The sequence below is a fragment of the Capsella rubella genome, unplaced genomic scaffold, assembly GCF_000375325.1.
Source record: "Capsella rubella cultivar Monte Gargano unplaced genomic scaffold, Caprub1_0 scaffold_7, whole genome shotgun sequence".
Classification (NCBI taxonomy): domain Eukaryota; kingdom Viridiplantae; phylum Streptophyta; class Magnoliopsida; order Brassicales; family Brassicaceae; genus Capsella; species Capsella rubella.
The window spans coordinates 16,723,520-16,740,878 of NW_006238917.1; the positions used below are offsets into that span (position 1 = coordinate 16,723,520).

A 17,359-nucleotide genomic window follows, 5' to 3' on the forward strand; every position below is an offset into this window, starting at 1 on the left:
CACACTGATGATTACAGTGTTATGTTTTACTACTTGTATTTTGTTGGCTTGATGCTTATTACAAATTACAATATAGAATGATTGTAATACTTGTATGTTATTGCACTAGTAGTGTCTTACAACATTTCTTGATTCATTTACCATCCCTTTGGTCTCTTATGTCTTACCAAGTCGACTTATATTTCTTGATTCATTTTACAATTTCTTTTCTTAATTAATCACACTTTTCTAAATATGTAATATTTATTGTCATTTGTTTGTGCTAAATGGACAATTTGAACTTCAATATTGAAAAACAATATTTTCTGGTATTCTTTTAGCTTTGTGTTAATTCACAAAATATGTATGGTCATCATGAAACACAGTTCTTGCATTTTGGTTAGTAGTCTAATAATTTTTTGATCTTTATTCTTTGGATGATACCATCCTAAACCGATTAAACTTTATAGGTAAACTATTCCCAATTAAGGGTATATTAATGTCTATGATTGGTTATGAGATGCATATAGATAGAACTTTTACATTTAATCTTTTGTTTAGTGCTCTGGTATTTTATATGATTAAACACTACTATTGACACACCAAATTAAGGTAGATATTTCTGTAATTCACTATTATTAACACACCAAACACTACTATGTCTACTTACAATATAAATATATTTCAAAACTTAGTCATGAGAGCTGACAATACAATTATACAAAATCTATATCATTCAACTCCAAGTAAAACATCCACTAACAAATATCTTAGAAAAAACAAACTTCGGAAAGCCAAATAACAACATAGATTTGCCAACGTATATTGAAATAAACGGCACATGTATATGTCACACCATTTATTCGATTCGGTATTTGCTTTGATTCGATTCGAAAAATTCGAATATTCGAAAAATTCGAATATCCGTATATATTAAGCAAAGCAAATAAGGAAAAATTAGTATTCGTAAAACACGACGTAAAACACAAATATTATTTTTCTAAAGGTCGGATATACACTCATATTCATGTATTTTTAGATTTATATAAGAATATTAACTATGTATATGAAAATCCTTATCTAATTTGTATACTTTTATATTTCAGCTTGTATTAAAATTATCACATTTTGGACATGTGTTAGACATCTTGGTAAATGGTAAAACCCATGTTTTCAGCGAAATAAGTTTATAAAAAAATATCAACATTAAAAATAAGAAATTAGGATCCTGCAATAATTTTTTTAAATTAAATTTTATTTTTTCGTAGTTATACACCCGAGTTTCCAGATTTGTAGAAAAAAATATAATTAATTCTTCAATTTAAAATAAAATTTGTTAGTATATTTGTATATTAAGAAAAACAGTGGTTACGTTTGTTTATTTATTAACTTAATTTGAAAGCATGAGGAAGAAAAACTTTTGATGTCTCATATTTTTTTTTATTTTATGTACGGTGTATTTTAGTTTTCTTAAAAATATATTTTAGACGAATCGAAGAAAGTAATTCGCAAATATCTAAGAAAAAAATCAAATATTCGTAGTTTTTAATATTCAAAATTTTCGAAGCGAAACAAATACTAAAATCATATATTCGGTCGAGACGAAGCAAATCACTAATATCACAAATTTTCCGAATATTAATTAGTTTCATTATGAATAGATTAGAACAGAGATCTTTCACCAGCAATAATAATTAGCTACTTTTTAAAGAAATCTACATCGCTTTCCTCATTATTGTTGTTTCAGTTGAAATCTTTCATCTTTTCTTTTCTCCAACATCTCCTAATAGTGTTAATGGTCTTATTACAAAAAAAAAATTAAGTCATTCTAGTAATCCCTTTCCAAAGGATGTTAAGTGAGTTATTTTTCATAAGAGTTCAATTAATCTAGGTAAGTTCCACTTTTGTTAATTCTATTGAGTTCTAATAGAAATCTAAATTATAAAATTCATGTTAGAATAGTAACATCAATCACATTTTCACATAGGATCGCAGAAGTATTCAGTTCCATCACCATTAGATACTTAAAACTTAATTATTAAGCATGTATATACGATCTATGCTTAAAAAATATCTCTGTTTACCTGAACCGAACTAAAAAAACTCAAGTAATCGAACATAATTTATAGAATTATCGATCGGTTTTCCTCTCCAAACCGAAATCAAAATTTTTGATTTGGAACGGTTCCAATATATTTTGCAGGATCAGGATAAACCTAATACAAAAAGTCTTAAATGGAACAGATAAATGACAGCTGATTTATAACAATTTTTGTCGGAACTCTCTAATACAAAAAGTATTTAAATAAAAATTATTAAAAAACCAATACCAAGTTTTATTTTCTTGATGTCATGGTAAAATAAACTGTTGGATTTTCGTTTTAAAAACCGAACCCAACGGAAAAAAAAATGACACAAAAATTTTGAATTTTAATTTAGTGGACTTTGGGTTAGTCGTTAAACTGGGCCTTCTTTGTGAAACCCATAACCACAAAACCGTTAAACGCTATTTTGCTTTGCTTTTTTGCGTTTGTGTATATTGGCAACTAAAAACAAACTCACTTTTTAAAGAGGAAAATTTCAGAACCGTCCGATTAAAGTATAGTACAACGAATCAACGGTGAATCCATGTTTAAATATAACCGTTAAGGAAACGCGTTTACGTTATATGTCAAGACGCTCCCATATGTTTATATATATGTGAGAAAGAGATCTGATTTCATACTTCTGTAACAAACAAAAATCTCGCTTTGGTTTTTTCTTCTCTTCTTCTTCTTCTTCTTCTTCTTCCAGTTTATTTTCTCTTTTCTGGGTTTTTGGAGTGAATTAAAGGTTCAAATCTTAAAGGTTAGTATGTGTTGAATCTGTTAATTTTTAGGATTTATAAAAGATTTTGTGTGATTTGTTCTTATATATGTTTTTCTTAATCTAGGGTTTCTGATTTGGGCATGGATCTAGTTCAATCGCATGGGTTTCTTCTTTGTCACGGTGATTTGGTTTGGTTTCTTACTCTAATTCTCTCTTCTTTTCTTTTTTTAGGTTTTTTGGATTTACTAATCGTTCTTGTGTTGTAAAGATCTATGGGGTTTCGTTATGTTTGGTTTGATTAGGCATGAAACTGGTACAGTCGAATTGTTTTGATTTGACTTTGGTTTCTTTCCTTTGATCCTCGCTTTGTCTTTGTGTGTTTTTTTAGGGTTTTGGAATCTTGTAATCGTTCTTGTGTTGTACAGATCTATGGGGTTTCGTTTGGTTTGTGAAACTATTACGATTCGTTAATGTATCTCTCTGTCCTAACCCGTTTCTTGTGTTTTTGTTTTTGTGCGTTTTCAGGTTTTTGAGGATTGAAATCGAATGAGTTCAATTGATCAGTTCACGACTGGGTTCTGTTCCTGTCTAATCCTTGAAGCTTCTCCACCTCGTTGAGGTATTTCTCTGTCTTTAAGTTCTATTTTTTTGTGTTTTGTTTTTGTGCGATTCCAAGTTTTTAAGGATTGAAATAGAATTGGTACAACTGATCAGTTCTCTTTTGATCAGATTTAATGTTTTTGTTTGATTTAAGCAATTGACGTCTATGTCATTGTGATGTTGGAATCAAGATTGTTTTTGTTTTTGTTTTGGTTTTGTTTTCTTGATCCAACATCAAAACTATTGTTCACTTTGATAAGAATCCAGATCCGTTTTTGGTTTTGGTTACTTGATCTGCGGATTCTTAGTTTTGGAGGTTTTAAGTTTTGATGTTTTGATGTTTTTGTTTTTGTTTTTGTTTTTCTTTCAAAACCCAAAAAAGATCAAGGGCAGACACTAATCTAATAGTGTTCTGTCAGATTCTATTTTGGGGACATTATCCCGAGAAAAGATGCGAACTGTGGGATTGGTAGTGCATGCATATTAGGAATTGGAAATGAGGTTGCGATTTGTTGGATGGTCCTATGGCTTTATAAGTCTAAAGAGAAAAGACAGAAAAGAACCAAAAGACATGGAAAGGGAACTGTTGGCATGGTAGTGCATGCTTGTTGGGAAAAATTATAAGACAAAAGAGTCAAATGACTTTGAATGGGAATGAACTCTAAGACAAAAGAGATACAAGAACCAAAGAGTTCTCATAGTTTGGTACCCTCGGCTTGTAATATAATATTGGGAATAAAGACCTTAAGACAAAAGACATTAGAAGGGAACTCTTAGATTGGTAGTGCATGCATGTTGGGGGAAATTATAAGACAAAAGAGTCGAATGACTTTGAATGGGAATGAGCTCTAAGACAAAAAGAGATACAAGAACCAAAGAGTTCTCATAGTTTGGTACCCTCGGCTTGCAAAAGAGATATTGGGAATAAAAACCTTAAGACAAAAGACAAAAGACAAAAGACAAAAGACATTGGAAGGGAACTCTTGGGATTGGTAGTGCATGCATGTTGGGAAAAGTTTCAAGACAAAAGAGTCGAATGATTTGAATGGGAATGAGCTCTAAGACAAAAATAGATACAAGAACCAAAGAGTTCTCATAGTTTGGTACCCTCGGCTTGCAAAATAATATTGGGAATAAAAATCTTAAGACAAAAGACAAAAGACATTGGAAGGGAACTCTTGGATTGGTAGTGCATGCATGTTGGGGGAAATTATAAGATAAAGGGTCAAACGACATTGAATGGGAATGAGCTAAGACACAAGAAATACAAGAACCAAAGTGTTCTAACAGCTTGGTACCCTCGGCTTGGAAAATCATAACGGGAATAAGCCTTAAGACAAAGACATATGACATTGGAAGAGAACTGTTGGCTTGGTAGTGCATGCATTTTGGGGAAAGATATAAGATTAAGAGTCAAATGACTTTGAATGGGATTGAGCCTAAAGACAAAAGACATAAAAGAATCAAAGGTTCTCAAAGAGGGGCTTAGAAGAATCATAAGACAAAAGGGAAAAGACTTTGGATGGGTAGTGCATGCAAAGTAAAGTAAAGAAGATCAGTTGCGATTTGTTGGATGCTAAAAACAACCAGCAGAGTAAAGAAGTCTTAAAACCAAACTGTGAATTCAGCATATGACTTTAAAAGTTGTAAGGCAAAGATACTTGGCAAAGAATATGCAGCATGATTATACTTGAGACCAAATAATATAAACGAACGAGGTAAGTACATGACATTCATGTAAAATTAAGACTAACAAATTCTGTTTATTTTTTGCAGGTATATGCGTTTGTTAAGACTTTGAGTAGAGTTCAAGTAGCAAACTTCTTCGACAGGTATATGTTTTTCCAAACCTTTTTGTTTTTGTTTTAATGAGCTAAGTATAGACTATTTTGACTTTTACAAAATTACAGGTAAGTACTTCAAGAGATGTTGATATTATAATTGTAGCAGAATTGATGATCATGTATATATATGCTTTTCTCGACTCCTCTGTGATAATTTAATTGAAAATTGTGTTGATTTTACTTTGTGTGTTGGAACAGTACAATGTGTTGTTGTAATTCTTTTACCCTCTTTGTTTTGGTGCTTTTGTGTCTTAATGTCTCTTGCAGAAATTTATTGTGACATAGGTACAACTTCACAAGTCTGAACTGATCATGAATGGATTTACTTAAATATTGAATTGATTTGTTTTGTGTTATGCTCTGAGTTCTTGGTGATCAATTCAGACTTATTCTCAGATTTATGCATCATGCACTGTGTTAGATTCTACTACTTGTATTTTGTTGGCCTGGTGAAACTTCTATAGATTATGAATCTTGAATTGATTTGTTTTGTGTTATGCTCTGATTTCTTGGTGATCAATTCAGACTTATTCTCAGATTTATGCATCATACACTGTGTTAGATTCTACTACTTGTATTTTGTTGGCCTGCAGGTGCAACTTCTATAGATTATGATTGTAGTTTCTTGAAAGAATTTGTTTTGTGCTCTAAACCTTTTGGTGATTGTTTTAAACATGTGAATGACATTCTAGAAATTTGCATCATGCATAACGTTGTTTAAAATACTTACTGGAACATTACGTTGTTTAAAATACTTATTAGCTCTGTTTTGGTAGTGTACTTTCATTTTATGTCTTTGGGATCTTTTGCAGATACGTATTCTGAATGTATGAGATGTACTAATGCACATTATGGTAATAGTATTATTGAATCTTGTACTCTTTCGCTTGATTTTTATACAATATATAATGATATGAGTACATTATTGCAATGAGTGTCTATCAATTAGTCTTTTAGTCTAACATAGGCGATGAAACCAGGAACTCTATTGAATTATTTGGTGTATTTAGTTAGAATATCAATGGATTTTCTTGATTATATACCATAACGTTTCTTGTCTTATGGATCATAAGGTCCTTTGTTTTTCTTCTCTTTCTCTCTCTCTTAGTACTTTTGTATCATTAAGTCTCTTACTCTATATAACAGAGGCATTTTAGAGTCTCTTGTAGATATTTATTTTGACATAAGCGTTATTTCTATAGATTATGATTCTGAATCATTTGGTGTGACTTTTATTGATTGTTATTATAGTTTCCTTGAATCTTGAAAGAATTTGTTTTGTGTTATGCTCTAAACCTTTGGTGATTGTTTTAAACATGTGAATGGCATTCTACAATTTTACTTTATCTCTTGAAATCTTACATTGTGTGTCTGTTAGACTTATCTCTGTTTTGGTAGCATTTTCTGAAATAGATTCATCTTGGGATCTTCTGCATATACAAAGTTTTGAATGTATCTGATGAATTATTGAATCTTGAATGTGTTTGTAGGCTCATAAGGTCTTGAGTTTTACTGATAATATCATAAGGTCGCTTGCTTTATGAAATAGATGCATAGACGAGTCTCATGTAACTTATATGAGGCTCTTGCAGCTGATGGTAGTATTTTACTTTAATGCATGATGAATGGAATTACTTGAATCTGGAATGGATTTTTCTTGTGCTATGCTCTGAATTCTTGATGATACATCTGAAGTGACATTCTCAGATTTTTGCATCACACACTGATGATTATTGTTGGCTTGATGCTTATTACAATATAATGATTGAACTATTTATGTTATTGCACTAGTAGTGTCTACCTTTCTCTTAAGTCTTACCAAGTCGACAGAACTTGGAACTCTTTTGAATCATTTTGTGTAGTTAGTAAGAATATGCATTGGATATTTCTTGATTCTTTTACCATGCCCTTCTCTTAATTACAAAATATGTATGGTCATATCAAGAACACAGTTCTTGCATATGGAATACCTTATTTTGTATGTTTATCTTTATACCCAGTAGTTAAGGGTGTATCAATGTCTATGATTGTTATGGAGGATGTAGATAGGACTATGTAAATTAATCTTTTTCTTAGTGCCTCGTATTTTATATGATTGAACACTACTAATACACCAATTTAAGTTAGATATTCAAAGAAACTTAGAGATGTGTTTATTCATATTCATACGAGGAAGGGGTCTATTTCATCTAAACCTCTAACACCAATTTAGACCGATAACTAGAATAACGTACGTATCGATTTCAAAGTCTAACCAACTAAAATATCCGTATCATAAAAGTTCTTACGATACAAATATATTTCAAAACTTTTAGTGTTTTGGAAAATAAGATCTTAGTCATTAGAGTTGACGATACAAATATACTTCAAAACTCAATACGTTTTCTAATCTACTATTCTCTTAAAATATATGTTTTCTAACATTACAAAGCCACTGTCTTTAATTATCAAATAAAGTTAAAAGTTTTTTAACATACTTTCTCGTAGGCTTGGGGTTCAGTTTATTAAAAACTGAACCTAAATAATCGAACCGAATTGAACCAATATTTTGGGTATTCGGTTCGGTTTTGGTTATGGCGGCTGAACCAAAATATTTCGGTTAATTTAGTTCAATTATCGGTTAACCAAAATTTATCTTTAAACTAACCAAACTATCCGAAACAACAAAAATATTTGAAATAAAACCAAAAAACCGAATTAACCAAAATAACCCGATATTATCCTTAAAAATCCGAAAACACAGATTTTTTAAAAAAACTAAATTTCGGTGTTAAAATTTTAAAACCGAATTAACCAAAAAAGCCGAACCGGAATATCCCAGAAAACCAAAGTCCCAGGGCTATTTTCTCGTATTATTTGTACACGGCCTGTCTTAAGTCCTAACTCATTAACTCTACAGTACGAACGACCAACATGTTTTCAAGGAGTTGGAGCTGCAAATTGCAAATGTAAGTAACCAAATTTAAAGTTGCGGTCCACCAATTCCTATGTGTGTGGAATGGTTTGATTTCTCCTTAAATTTGTTCCATATCAAAATTATTAAGCTAATACGATTTTGCTATCTGCAAGGGATTTGCTAATTATTCAGAAGATCCAAATTTGCATAATTTCATGATTCGAAAGACTTAAAATAAGTAAAGTAGAAGATTAACCTATGCCTTATCAAGTTATATACACACAAAAATAAATAAAACTTCATCATTTTTGCAGACATTATACCTCTACTAGTATCAATTAACCCTCTTTGAGATCATTGTAAACACAAGTTCACAAAAGCAAACTCATTCTAAAACACTCAAAAATATATATTTTTTTTCAGTCTCAGCAATGGCTCACTCAATTCTTGTTGCCATTGTTATCTTCTTTGGCTTGATAATCATGTCTTCTTCTAGTCAAATATCGTATTCAAACAATAGAAAGGCGATGACGACGAAAGAAGAAGAAGATCCAAAAGGGGTTTTACGTCTCATACACTGTTCCGAGGAGGTCAAGACTGTGCAAAGTTGTTTTGATGCAGCTGGTGGGATTGGCAAAGCAATATCTAATGGTCGAAGAGGTACTTGTTGCCAAAAGCTTAATTATCTTCCCATGCAATGTTGGCCCGTATTGTTTCCTGGAAAACTCTTCACAAGTATCGCGATCAAACTTGTGTGTCTCTGTGGTTAAATGCATCAACAAGACTTATCCCAAATATTACTCATATTTGTTTTGCTTTTGGGAAATAAGATGTGATCATTCACGTCAATGACATGTAATCTTCCTCTGTTTATTTAGATCAATTGAAGATTAAAACCCTTGTATTTACTTGATGCTATTAACCATTGTTGTAGTATGCTGTCTCTATAGCACTTCGGTGTGTTTCTACCAAATATATAAAAAAATATCGAAACGCTCATAAAAGTAAAAATATGGGAAAAGTTTAATAATTTAATGCAAATTCATATTTGAATAATAGAAATGATTTCTTGCTAAAGTTCAATTGCAGGATATGTAGGAGAAACTTTCTAAAATTTAATAAAAAGCTGACACATGGTTGAAGCCTTAGACATAGATTCCAACTCTTTCTTCATCATCATGAGATCATTCTCTATGCCTCTTGAATGCAGAGAGATTGTAGCATTCTTCAAACAACGAGCGTTCTTCAGGACGTAAACCGCAGCTTGTATCTCTTCATATGTTCCTGCGTAGTCTATCCACTGAAATGTCTCCAGATATTGGAAACTCAAGCAATCAGGAACTGAGCTCAATTCGGAGTCTGAACACGGTTGATCCTCTAAATCATATATGGGATGTTGCTGAGTATAACATAAAAGATATTGTTGTATTAGTCTAGTAGAGATCAAACTCAAAGTTCTCAAAACAAGATTACTACTTAAGGAATTGTGAGCTTACATGGTTGAGCTTGAGAGATCGTAAGTAAGGGACATCTTTCAGCAAACTCAAAAGTAGATTCGACTTGAAATTGTCGTAAATGTCTAATTCAAGATGACCAAGTTTCTTGGAGATGAATCTATCCTCAAGGTGAAAAACCTGCACAAGAAAAAACATATAATGTTATCTTCAAAGAAAACGCAAACTCGAGTTTGCGGTAGAGAAGAAAGAAGTTGTTATACCATTGAAGGATACAAATCTAGCGAAAGACGTTCAACAGAAGTAACAACTTTGGGAAGCTTCTCATTTTTGGAGAGGTTAACTTTAACATCTGCCTCAACCAATTTAGGCATATCCTCAAGAAAACTGAAACTACCAACGCGATCGAAGATCTTCAAGTAGTTCAACGAAGGAGCAGTAATTTCGACAATCGCTTCGTCTTCACTATAATATCCTGGTTCTTTAGTGAAAGACAATCTCTGTAGAGAAGGAACTGATATGGAGAAAAAAAAACTACGTACACTGCAACGTCTATGGATGAAGAGATCTTCGAGAACAGGACAAGCCGATAAAAGCGCGGTAAAAGAGTCTCCAGACTCGAACTTGACACATTTGAGATACAAACTTTTCAGAGACTGGAAGCAAACAGGAGACTCAACAACATCAAGAAGAATAAGACCTTGGAGTTTCAAGACAACTAGTGTTTGAAAGACATTAAGGTTGTTTGGGAAGGTAATAAAACTGTAATAAATAGGATAAGCAGTAGAAGTGACTGAGATCTCAAGAACAGTGGAGTGAAGTTTTGGGAAAAACAGAGAATCTAAGGAATCAGAGTGTTTCCTAAGTTTGACATCTATGGTTTTGATAAGTGAAGCATCATGTAACTGCAAAGACCTGCCACAGAATTGTACAAACTCTCCCATGTTGGGACAAGAGGTTTCGTCGTAGACAAGTTTTTGCAACATCTTCCAAACATGTTTCCATCGTTTAGACAATTGACTTGTGGACATTGCATCACTTACAGGGATTAGTGAGAGTATTCTCAAGAGCAAATCGTTAGGTAAGTCACTGATCCTATCTGAAGCTTCCATTTCAGATCTTGTTGCCCTAATCGTTGGATCTTGAGGAGAAATATATAAACCCTATTTTTTTTTTTTTTTTTTTTTGGCTGAAGAGCTTGTAAAGAGGAGAAGGGTTAAGAGATATGAGAAACTCTGAATTTATTAATCTTTTTTTTTCTCTTTATTATATAAGATAAGATTAAATTTATTAACAACACCGCATGTGGAAAAAAATAAAATCAAAAGAAGAAGAAAATAGTGGAAATATCTCACCTTAATTACTTTTCTTTGATTTGTATCAATTATTAAAATTTAAAATATCTAATATGTTAATCACAACAGATCTGTTTGACAAAACTCTTAAATAAGTCTAAATACAACTAATTAATTACTGGAAAGTTTCAACTTCAACAGTATTATAAATCTTATTAATTAGTATAAAAACTCTAACAAAATCTAAATTCCATAAAAATGTAAATTTAGAAAAGAGAAAAATAAGTTTGGTTATAAAATCTAGCCCTTATAACATAAACAATTTTGTTTGACAAAAAAAAAAAAAGATAACATAAACAATTTCCAAACTGCCTCCAAATATATTTTCCAATCAACCATATAATTTCAACAACGTGAGATTCCTCATTAAAAAAAACCCAAAAAGTATTATAGTCCCTATAATTAAAAAAGAAAAAACATTAAAAAAGCTATACTGCAAAAAAAATTTCGATATTCTTGAATATGTTTTTTCATCTGTATAGAACAAATATTTCTCTACTTCCACCACTGTATCAGTCTCCGGCGTCATTTTCCGATGTCTGAGAATCCTCAGGCTTTGCGTTTCGTGTCTGAAGCTGATCAAGCTCCTCTTCTGGGAAAACTTCAGATTGCAGAGAAGGAGATATCTTCTTGACGTGAAGCCACGTTAGTTGCCAGAAACTGTCGCTTCCGATATCGTCACCTGGTAATAAGACTCCTGTTGTCTTCATCACCAGCAATGTGTTCTTGAGAAGTTCCGGTATGAGTTCATGGATCTTCTCGCTGCGTTTTCCTCGGAATTTCGTTGACATGTAAGTCTCGAAACGGTTCAAGACACCAAGCCAGAGTTTACAGAACGATGGTTGCTGTGAGATATCTTGAAGAGATTGAAGAAAAGCTTTTGACATGAGTTTTGTGGCGAGAACAAGCGTTTCTTCGACTGTTTTCTTGAAAGTCTTCTTTGAATTCAGGATCGAATCAGCGAGCGTTTCGTCTAGCAATGGGAAGACTTCGGAATCAAAGCATTGGAACCATAGAGGTTGTGGTAACATGATCCCGTCTGCACCGGCTATAGCTCGGGTCGTCATTAAAATTGCATGGTTTCTCACTTGGTCGCGTGGATCACGACAAACCCTCTTGAGGTTGTGCACAAGTCTGAGCCACATTTCTCCAATATCTCGACTTAGTTTCACCATAGCATCGTCTTCTCCAACCGAGTTTTTCGCCTCTTGAGACCATCTTGCAAGACAAAAAACAGAGTTTGACATTAAGTCAATCGCTGAGATGGACCGATCAATTTCATTAACTCGGGATCCAGCAAACTGCCAAGCTGCATCCAAACAGAGAATGTAGTTTGAGGGTAACAAGTGTGCTCCTTCTGACATTATAAACCGGAGGGCTTCAAATCCAGCATCAGAAGCTTCTGGATGCCGAGCTGTGATTGATAGCAGAGATATGATCGTTCGCCAACCAATATGAGATCTAACATGAGATGCATTCGCTTTTACAAGACGGCCAACTTCTTGTGTAATGCGTTCACAGTATGCATCAGCCACATTTGCATTAAGCTTGAGAACCAGTTGGAGTGATTTCAGAAGTTCATCTGTTAGATTTTCCTTGTATGGCAATAATCTCTGGCAAATCTTCAACACACCAAAAACAGCCTTTTCAACAAGTGTGCATGGTGTTGACGTTGATTGAATTATACCTGAGATATGCTCATAAACAGTTTGCCAAATCAGTAGGATTCTGTCTCGGTTGTTAAGAGTTACTGCAATCAGAAGCTCCAGGCAAAAGACAGCACTAGCTTCATTTTTCTCGGCTGCTTTTATGAGAGAGTTAACAAGATGCTGCAGAGACTCAGCTTGGAGAAACTTGCTGTCTGAGAATATACTATCAATGTGACAATCGTTCACTATCCCACGAGCATGTTTATAAGCTACCTGTTCTTCCTCGGTTGGTAATGGCTTTGTCTCCTCCATATCAAAAGACCAAAGGAACCGACCAATAAAACTAGATGTTTTGCGAGGCGTCACTGAGGGTTGAGACTCTGATACTACTGAAAGAGGATTTGTCGAAGGTTTTTCTTGCTCCAAGTTACTAGTTGACGGCTCTGTGTCATCCGCTGCATCACTAGCTATATGAACTGGTAAAATCTGGAGTTTATGGAGGCTCAAGACACATTCCAGTATGTTTTTCCAGGCCGAACTGATGTAGTCACCATATTTATTTGCAATCAAGAAAACAGCTTCAGTAGCCATTCTGGCTCTCGCATCTTCTCCTAGAGCAAGAACAGCTTCATCAGCAGATAATGGGGTGGAGAAGGGTGTGAATTTGCAGAGAGACACGACCACATCATCCACAACACTATTCAAATGATAATATGCTGAAAGTTTTGCAATGGCCAATAACCCATCAACACATCTCTGGAAAACATCTTCTTGCTCTGCTTGCTCAAAAACCACAGATGTAGCTGCAATAGTGGGACCAGACACGATACAAAACATGTCACGGTCCAGATGGGATGCAGCGTCACATAGGATATAGGGACTGGTTTCTTTGGATTTGTAAATCACACTAATCCAACGACTGGCTGTCATCATTTGGAAGCTGGTTCCCTTAGTTGCATTCATCTGAATCTCAATGTTGCAAATTGAATGATAAATCTCAGATAGGTACTCTCTAGGAAGGTCTGCACCTCCATTTATTCCCCTGTTGTTACGGATGAAATCTTCTTCAGTCATCCTTGTCTTCACCTGCGAGTGGTGCTGATCAGTGTTCAGCAATATAATCGAGTAAGCTAACACGAAGGCAGCATCTTTATTAATCAGTATATGTGGTGACTGTTCATAGTATCTCTCAGAAAACGCCTCCAGCACCCTCTGTATCTTCTGTGACTCGCCAGGCAATCTAAAGGTACCTACAAAGAGACGCAGGGCAGTAGCAAGATTCATGTTCTGGAAGTCGAATGTCTTGGCAAACTCATACAGCACCTGAATACAGAATTGGTCATGATTTCCGAGATAATCTCCTATAAGATCCATATCTAACCCACATGTATACCTGAAGAAACATGCCACACTCTTTGGATCAAGTTCCTCAGGCAACAAGTGCATCCCTTGGAGATACTGTAAGCCTTTCTTAGGATCACGGTTAAAATTATCAGCCCCAAGCATCAGCTTTTTCTTTATACGCTTTGCCTTTCGGACAAAAGGAACCCAAAAATTAGGATCTCCGTAATTCTCACATCTCGCTGTCCAGAATTCTTCATATCCTTCTTCATGTGTATGAACATCTGAAGAGGGCAATTCCTCACCCACCCTCTCAGCCATTCCCTGAACCATAGAAATTAACCCATCCAATGCAAGTATATGCATAGCAGATAAAGGCCCATTAACTGGGAAGGCACTCTTGGATAGCAGGTTTGCAACATCTTCAAACACATTACTGCAGGTTATATCACAATCGAAATTTGCAAACACTTCAGCCATGAAAGTATGTTGTCTACAAAGATCAACCAGAGCCTCCATAGCAACCTCCTGTTGCTGATAAGAAGAGCCATGTTTGCTCTGTGCAATCCTCAGAAGTACGTGTGAAAAGAAAGCTTCAAGCTGTACCTTAAGCTCAGTACGAAGATTTAGGTAGAGATTAAGAACGATGCTGCAAACTGTAGAAAGAATCAGAGGGCTCATGGACACACCAAACTGCATCAAGTTACAGAATAACTCATCCTGAATCAAAGTCAACAGCTTTGGGTACTCTCGGAAAGAAGTCCCTCCAAGTTCTATAGCAGAATTAATTAATCCCAGAGCGAAAAGAGGAACATCTTCATCAAACGCTATTGGGTTGGATCTGGAATTGACTTCACCGTGTTCTCCAACATTCAATAGGGTACACAAGAAATGGAAAATCTCTACCATGCATGGAATACCAAAAGGCGCCATCATTGCATTTTCACCATTTGCAGGAACATTCAAGTCATCATTGACCTCAGTTTTCTTTTCATCATTTTTAAGTTCTGTTTCTGGAATAACCGTCTCAGAACTTGGAGAATTGTTTTCAGTGCCGGGAGTATCAGATATACTAGCAATATTTCCATTTCCAACTTTGTTTTCTCCAGAATTCTGATCCCAGTCCACTGTTCCCACCTAAACAAGATAGAACAGCGTTAGAAATTTGTGAACAACAAACACTCTTAAACTTACGGATCTGTATAAGTTTTAGGTTGAACAATCTTCTATCAACCAACATGCTTAGTAGATAACTCATAATGCCATACAATTTTGTGCATGTTTAAATCTTATATCTATATGGGCTAAACATGAAGAACAAACATAAAAAGATGTTGGCATGAAAGATTAATTTGTTTTACCTTATCGTCAACATGTAACTCATTTTCAATAGCCAAGGGGCTGATAGAAGGAAGTTGAGAGAAGATATATCTAATCAACTCATGCATTGTGTGGCGAGCTATACGCTGCAACAATTCACTTTTGGAGCTTGATTGATGAACAACACGCAAACAAGTGTTGACGATAGTGCAAATGTCTTGATTACTTAATCCACTAGAGGCCTTACTCTTTATGCAAGCCAGCAGAACTTGAAGTATTTTCATCAGAACTACTTCCTCTGAGGCTGGATCAGTTACCTCAAAACGACAGCTCTTTACAGCATCAACTATGATATGCATTGCCTCTCCCACATTCACGGTTTCAAGGGTAAAAATGTCAAGGGTCAAGATCTTGTATACAGATGACAAAGCAACGCCTGTGATTGGAGCCCCAGTTTCATCGGACAATATAACATCCAAAAAGGGCCGTATATACAATATTGGGTCAACATTTTGCCAATTGCTTTGCCATGAAAATATCCGCTTACGCAATTCTTTCAAAGAATGGATTAGAGAATGCTCTAACTGATCATCATCTGCAATATAGCGTACACCCCACCGTACGTTTCTTCTCATCACAGCCAAAACTGCACCAATTTCAGAATTGATCATGGATGCCACAGCACCCTTGGACGGTTTGGAGTGACAACTCTTGAACTCTCCATGGAACGAGTTACTTCCCGAAGGATGATTTTGATACCCCATACTCGTCCCAACTTCTTGGCTCAAACACCAAAACACACACGAAGCATGCAGGCTGCAAATAATAAAAATCTTTCATGCTTAGAAACAAGTTGACAATAACAATGCCGATAGTCCACTTAAGAAAACAAATTTACATGCACAAACATAAATTTTCTCCTTTCTCTTCCATAAATCTGCTGAAGGCTACACTGACTAAAACATTTACCAAAATCACCACAAGAGTCAAACTCTTCCAATAAAAAGGATTCAGATTATGATATTCCTCCTACTTTTCTAGTCTCAAAAGCATTTCATTTCGCCAAATTCGGATATTCTCAGTAACTTATACGATCTATGTACTCATTGATTCAGAAATATCAGTGACTAAAACTAAACTAAGTAACACAAATTCAGATCTAACTAAGCTCATTAGCACATCAGCAAAAACCCACGAAAACTTGAGAACTAATCACAGTTCTACAGGGAGATTTCAAAAACGAAAATCCTACAAAGAAGTGGATCGAGGCAAGTCCAGTGTACCTGGCTGCAGATCACGACACAGAGGTACTGCAAAATTGGCGGAGTTTTGCAGGAGAGATCGGGATCGGAAAAGGAGATCCAAAACCTTCTTAGCTTCTACTCATTTTAAAAGCGAAGAGATACAACTGTAACAGAGGAATGGTGAACGGAGACGAAGCTCTTAGTGGAAGAGACAATGGCGAAAGCTCGAGCCGATGCGGTGGAGTGAGAGAGCTTGCTTCCAAAACTCAATTGAGATCAGATCCTTGTTCTCCTGAATCACAAGAAACACATCAAACGTGGATCCTTCTCTGCAACTAGCTCTGTGAACGGCGATCGGAGAAGCATCGGATATGTCCTCTGAGAGAGATGATCGAAGCTGTGAAAGATGAAAGGAGCGGAAGCTCTGAGATGGGCCGAGACTTGGGCTTAGATTTTTTTTAAGGTTCTAAAAGTCAATGGGTCTATTATGTGTATACAATTGGGCCGAGGTTTATCCAAATTAAAATATTTATAAGTACTGTACAGTGTATTTTCTTCACATAAAGAAGCCATGAACATTCGGGTACTTTGATAAGCCATGATAATTCGTGTAAAATATTTATAAGTACTGTACAGTGTATTTTAGGACTCAAATAGGGTAAATGTAAAATTTTGGTTTGGGTTCGTATCGGTCTTCATACCCACTAAAAACCCAATTACTTTCGTCTACATAAATATCCGATATTTTACACGAATTTTTGGGTAAATATTCAAAATCTGGGTAAAAATTCGAAAGTTCGGGTAAAAATTTGGAAATCAAGTAACAAATCGGGTATTCATATCATAATTTTTTTGGTGTATTTATATTT

General features: G+C 34.7%; 2 protein-coding genes and 1 long non-coding RNA gene across 5 annotated transcripts; 1 reads left to right on the forward strand and 2 right to left on the reverse strand.

The window, feature by feature from the left end:
- Positions 1 to 2,728: 2,728 nt before the first annotated feature.
- On the forward strand, positions 2,729 to 9,076 carry LOC17879405. Of its 3 annotated transcripts, none has more exons than XR_002832951.1 (5): positions 2,729 to 2,826; positions 2,912 to 2,975; positions 3,313 to 3,406; positions 3,807 to 5,219; positions 8,624 to 9,076. It is a non-coding gene; the product is annotated as an uncharacterized LOC17879405 (long non-coding RNA). The 3 variants fall into 3 exon arrangements; XR_002832952.1 differs by lacking the exon at positions 8,624 to 9,076 and adding an exon at positions 5,298 to 5,411; XR_002832950.1 differs by lacking the exon at positions 8,624 to 9,076 and having other exon boundaries at positions 3,807 to 5,411.
- Positions 9,077 to 9,140: 64 nt separating this feature from the next.
- On the reverse strand, positions 9,141 to 10,762 carry LOC17878195 (putative F-box/FBD/LRR-repeat protein At5g56810). The gene is made up of 3 exons (XM_023779345.1): positions 9,845 to 10,762; positions 9,624 to 9,761; positions 9,141 to 9,526 (listed from the first exon to the last, which is right to left on the reverse strand). The coding sequence occupies exons 1-3, from the start codon at positions 10,691 to 10,693 to the stop codon at positions 9,236 to 9,238; spliced, it is 1,278 nt and encodes a 425-aa protein (XP_023635113.1). The 5' UTR covers positions 10,694 to 10,762; the 3' UTR covers positions 9,141 to 9,235.
- Positions 10,763 to 11,220: 458 nt separating this feature from the next.
- On the reverse strand, positions 11,221 to 16,903 carry LOC17879376 (ARF guanine-nucleotide exchange factor GNL1). Its single transcript, XM_006282936.2, has 3 exons — positions 16,530 to 16,903; positions 15,288 to 16,062; positions 11,221 to 15,063 (listed from the first exon to the last, which is right to left on the reverse strand). The coding sequence occupies exons 2-3, from the start codon at positions 16,008 to 16,010 to the stop codon at positions 11,449 to 11,451; spliced, it is 4,338 nt and encodes a 1,445-aa protein (XP_006282998.1). The 5' UTR covers positions 16,011 to 16,062; positions 16,530 to 16,903; the 3' UTR covers positions 11,221 to 11,448.
- Between the last annotated feature and the right edge of the window lie 456 nt (positions 16,904 to 17,359).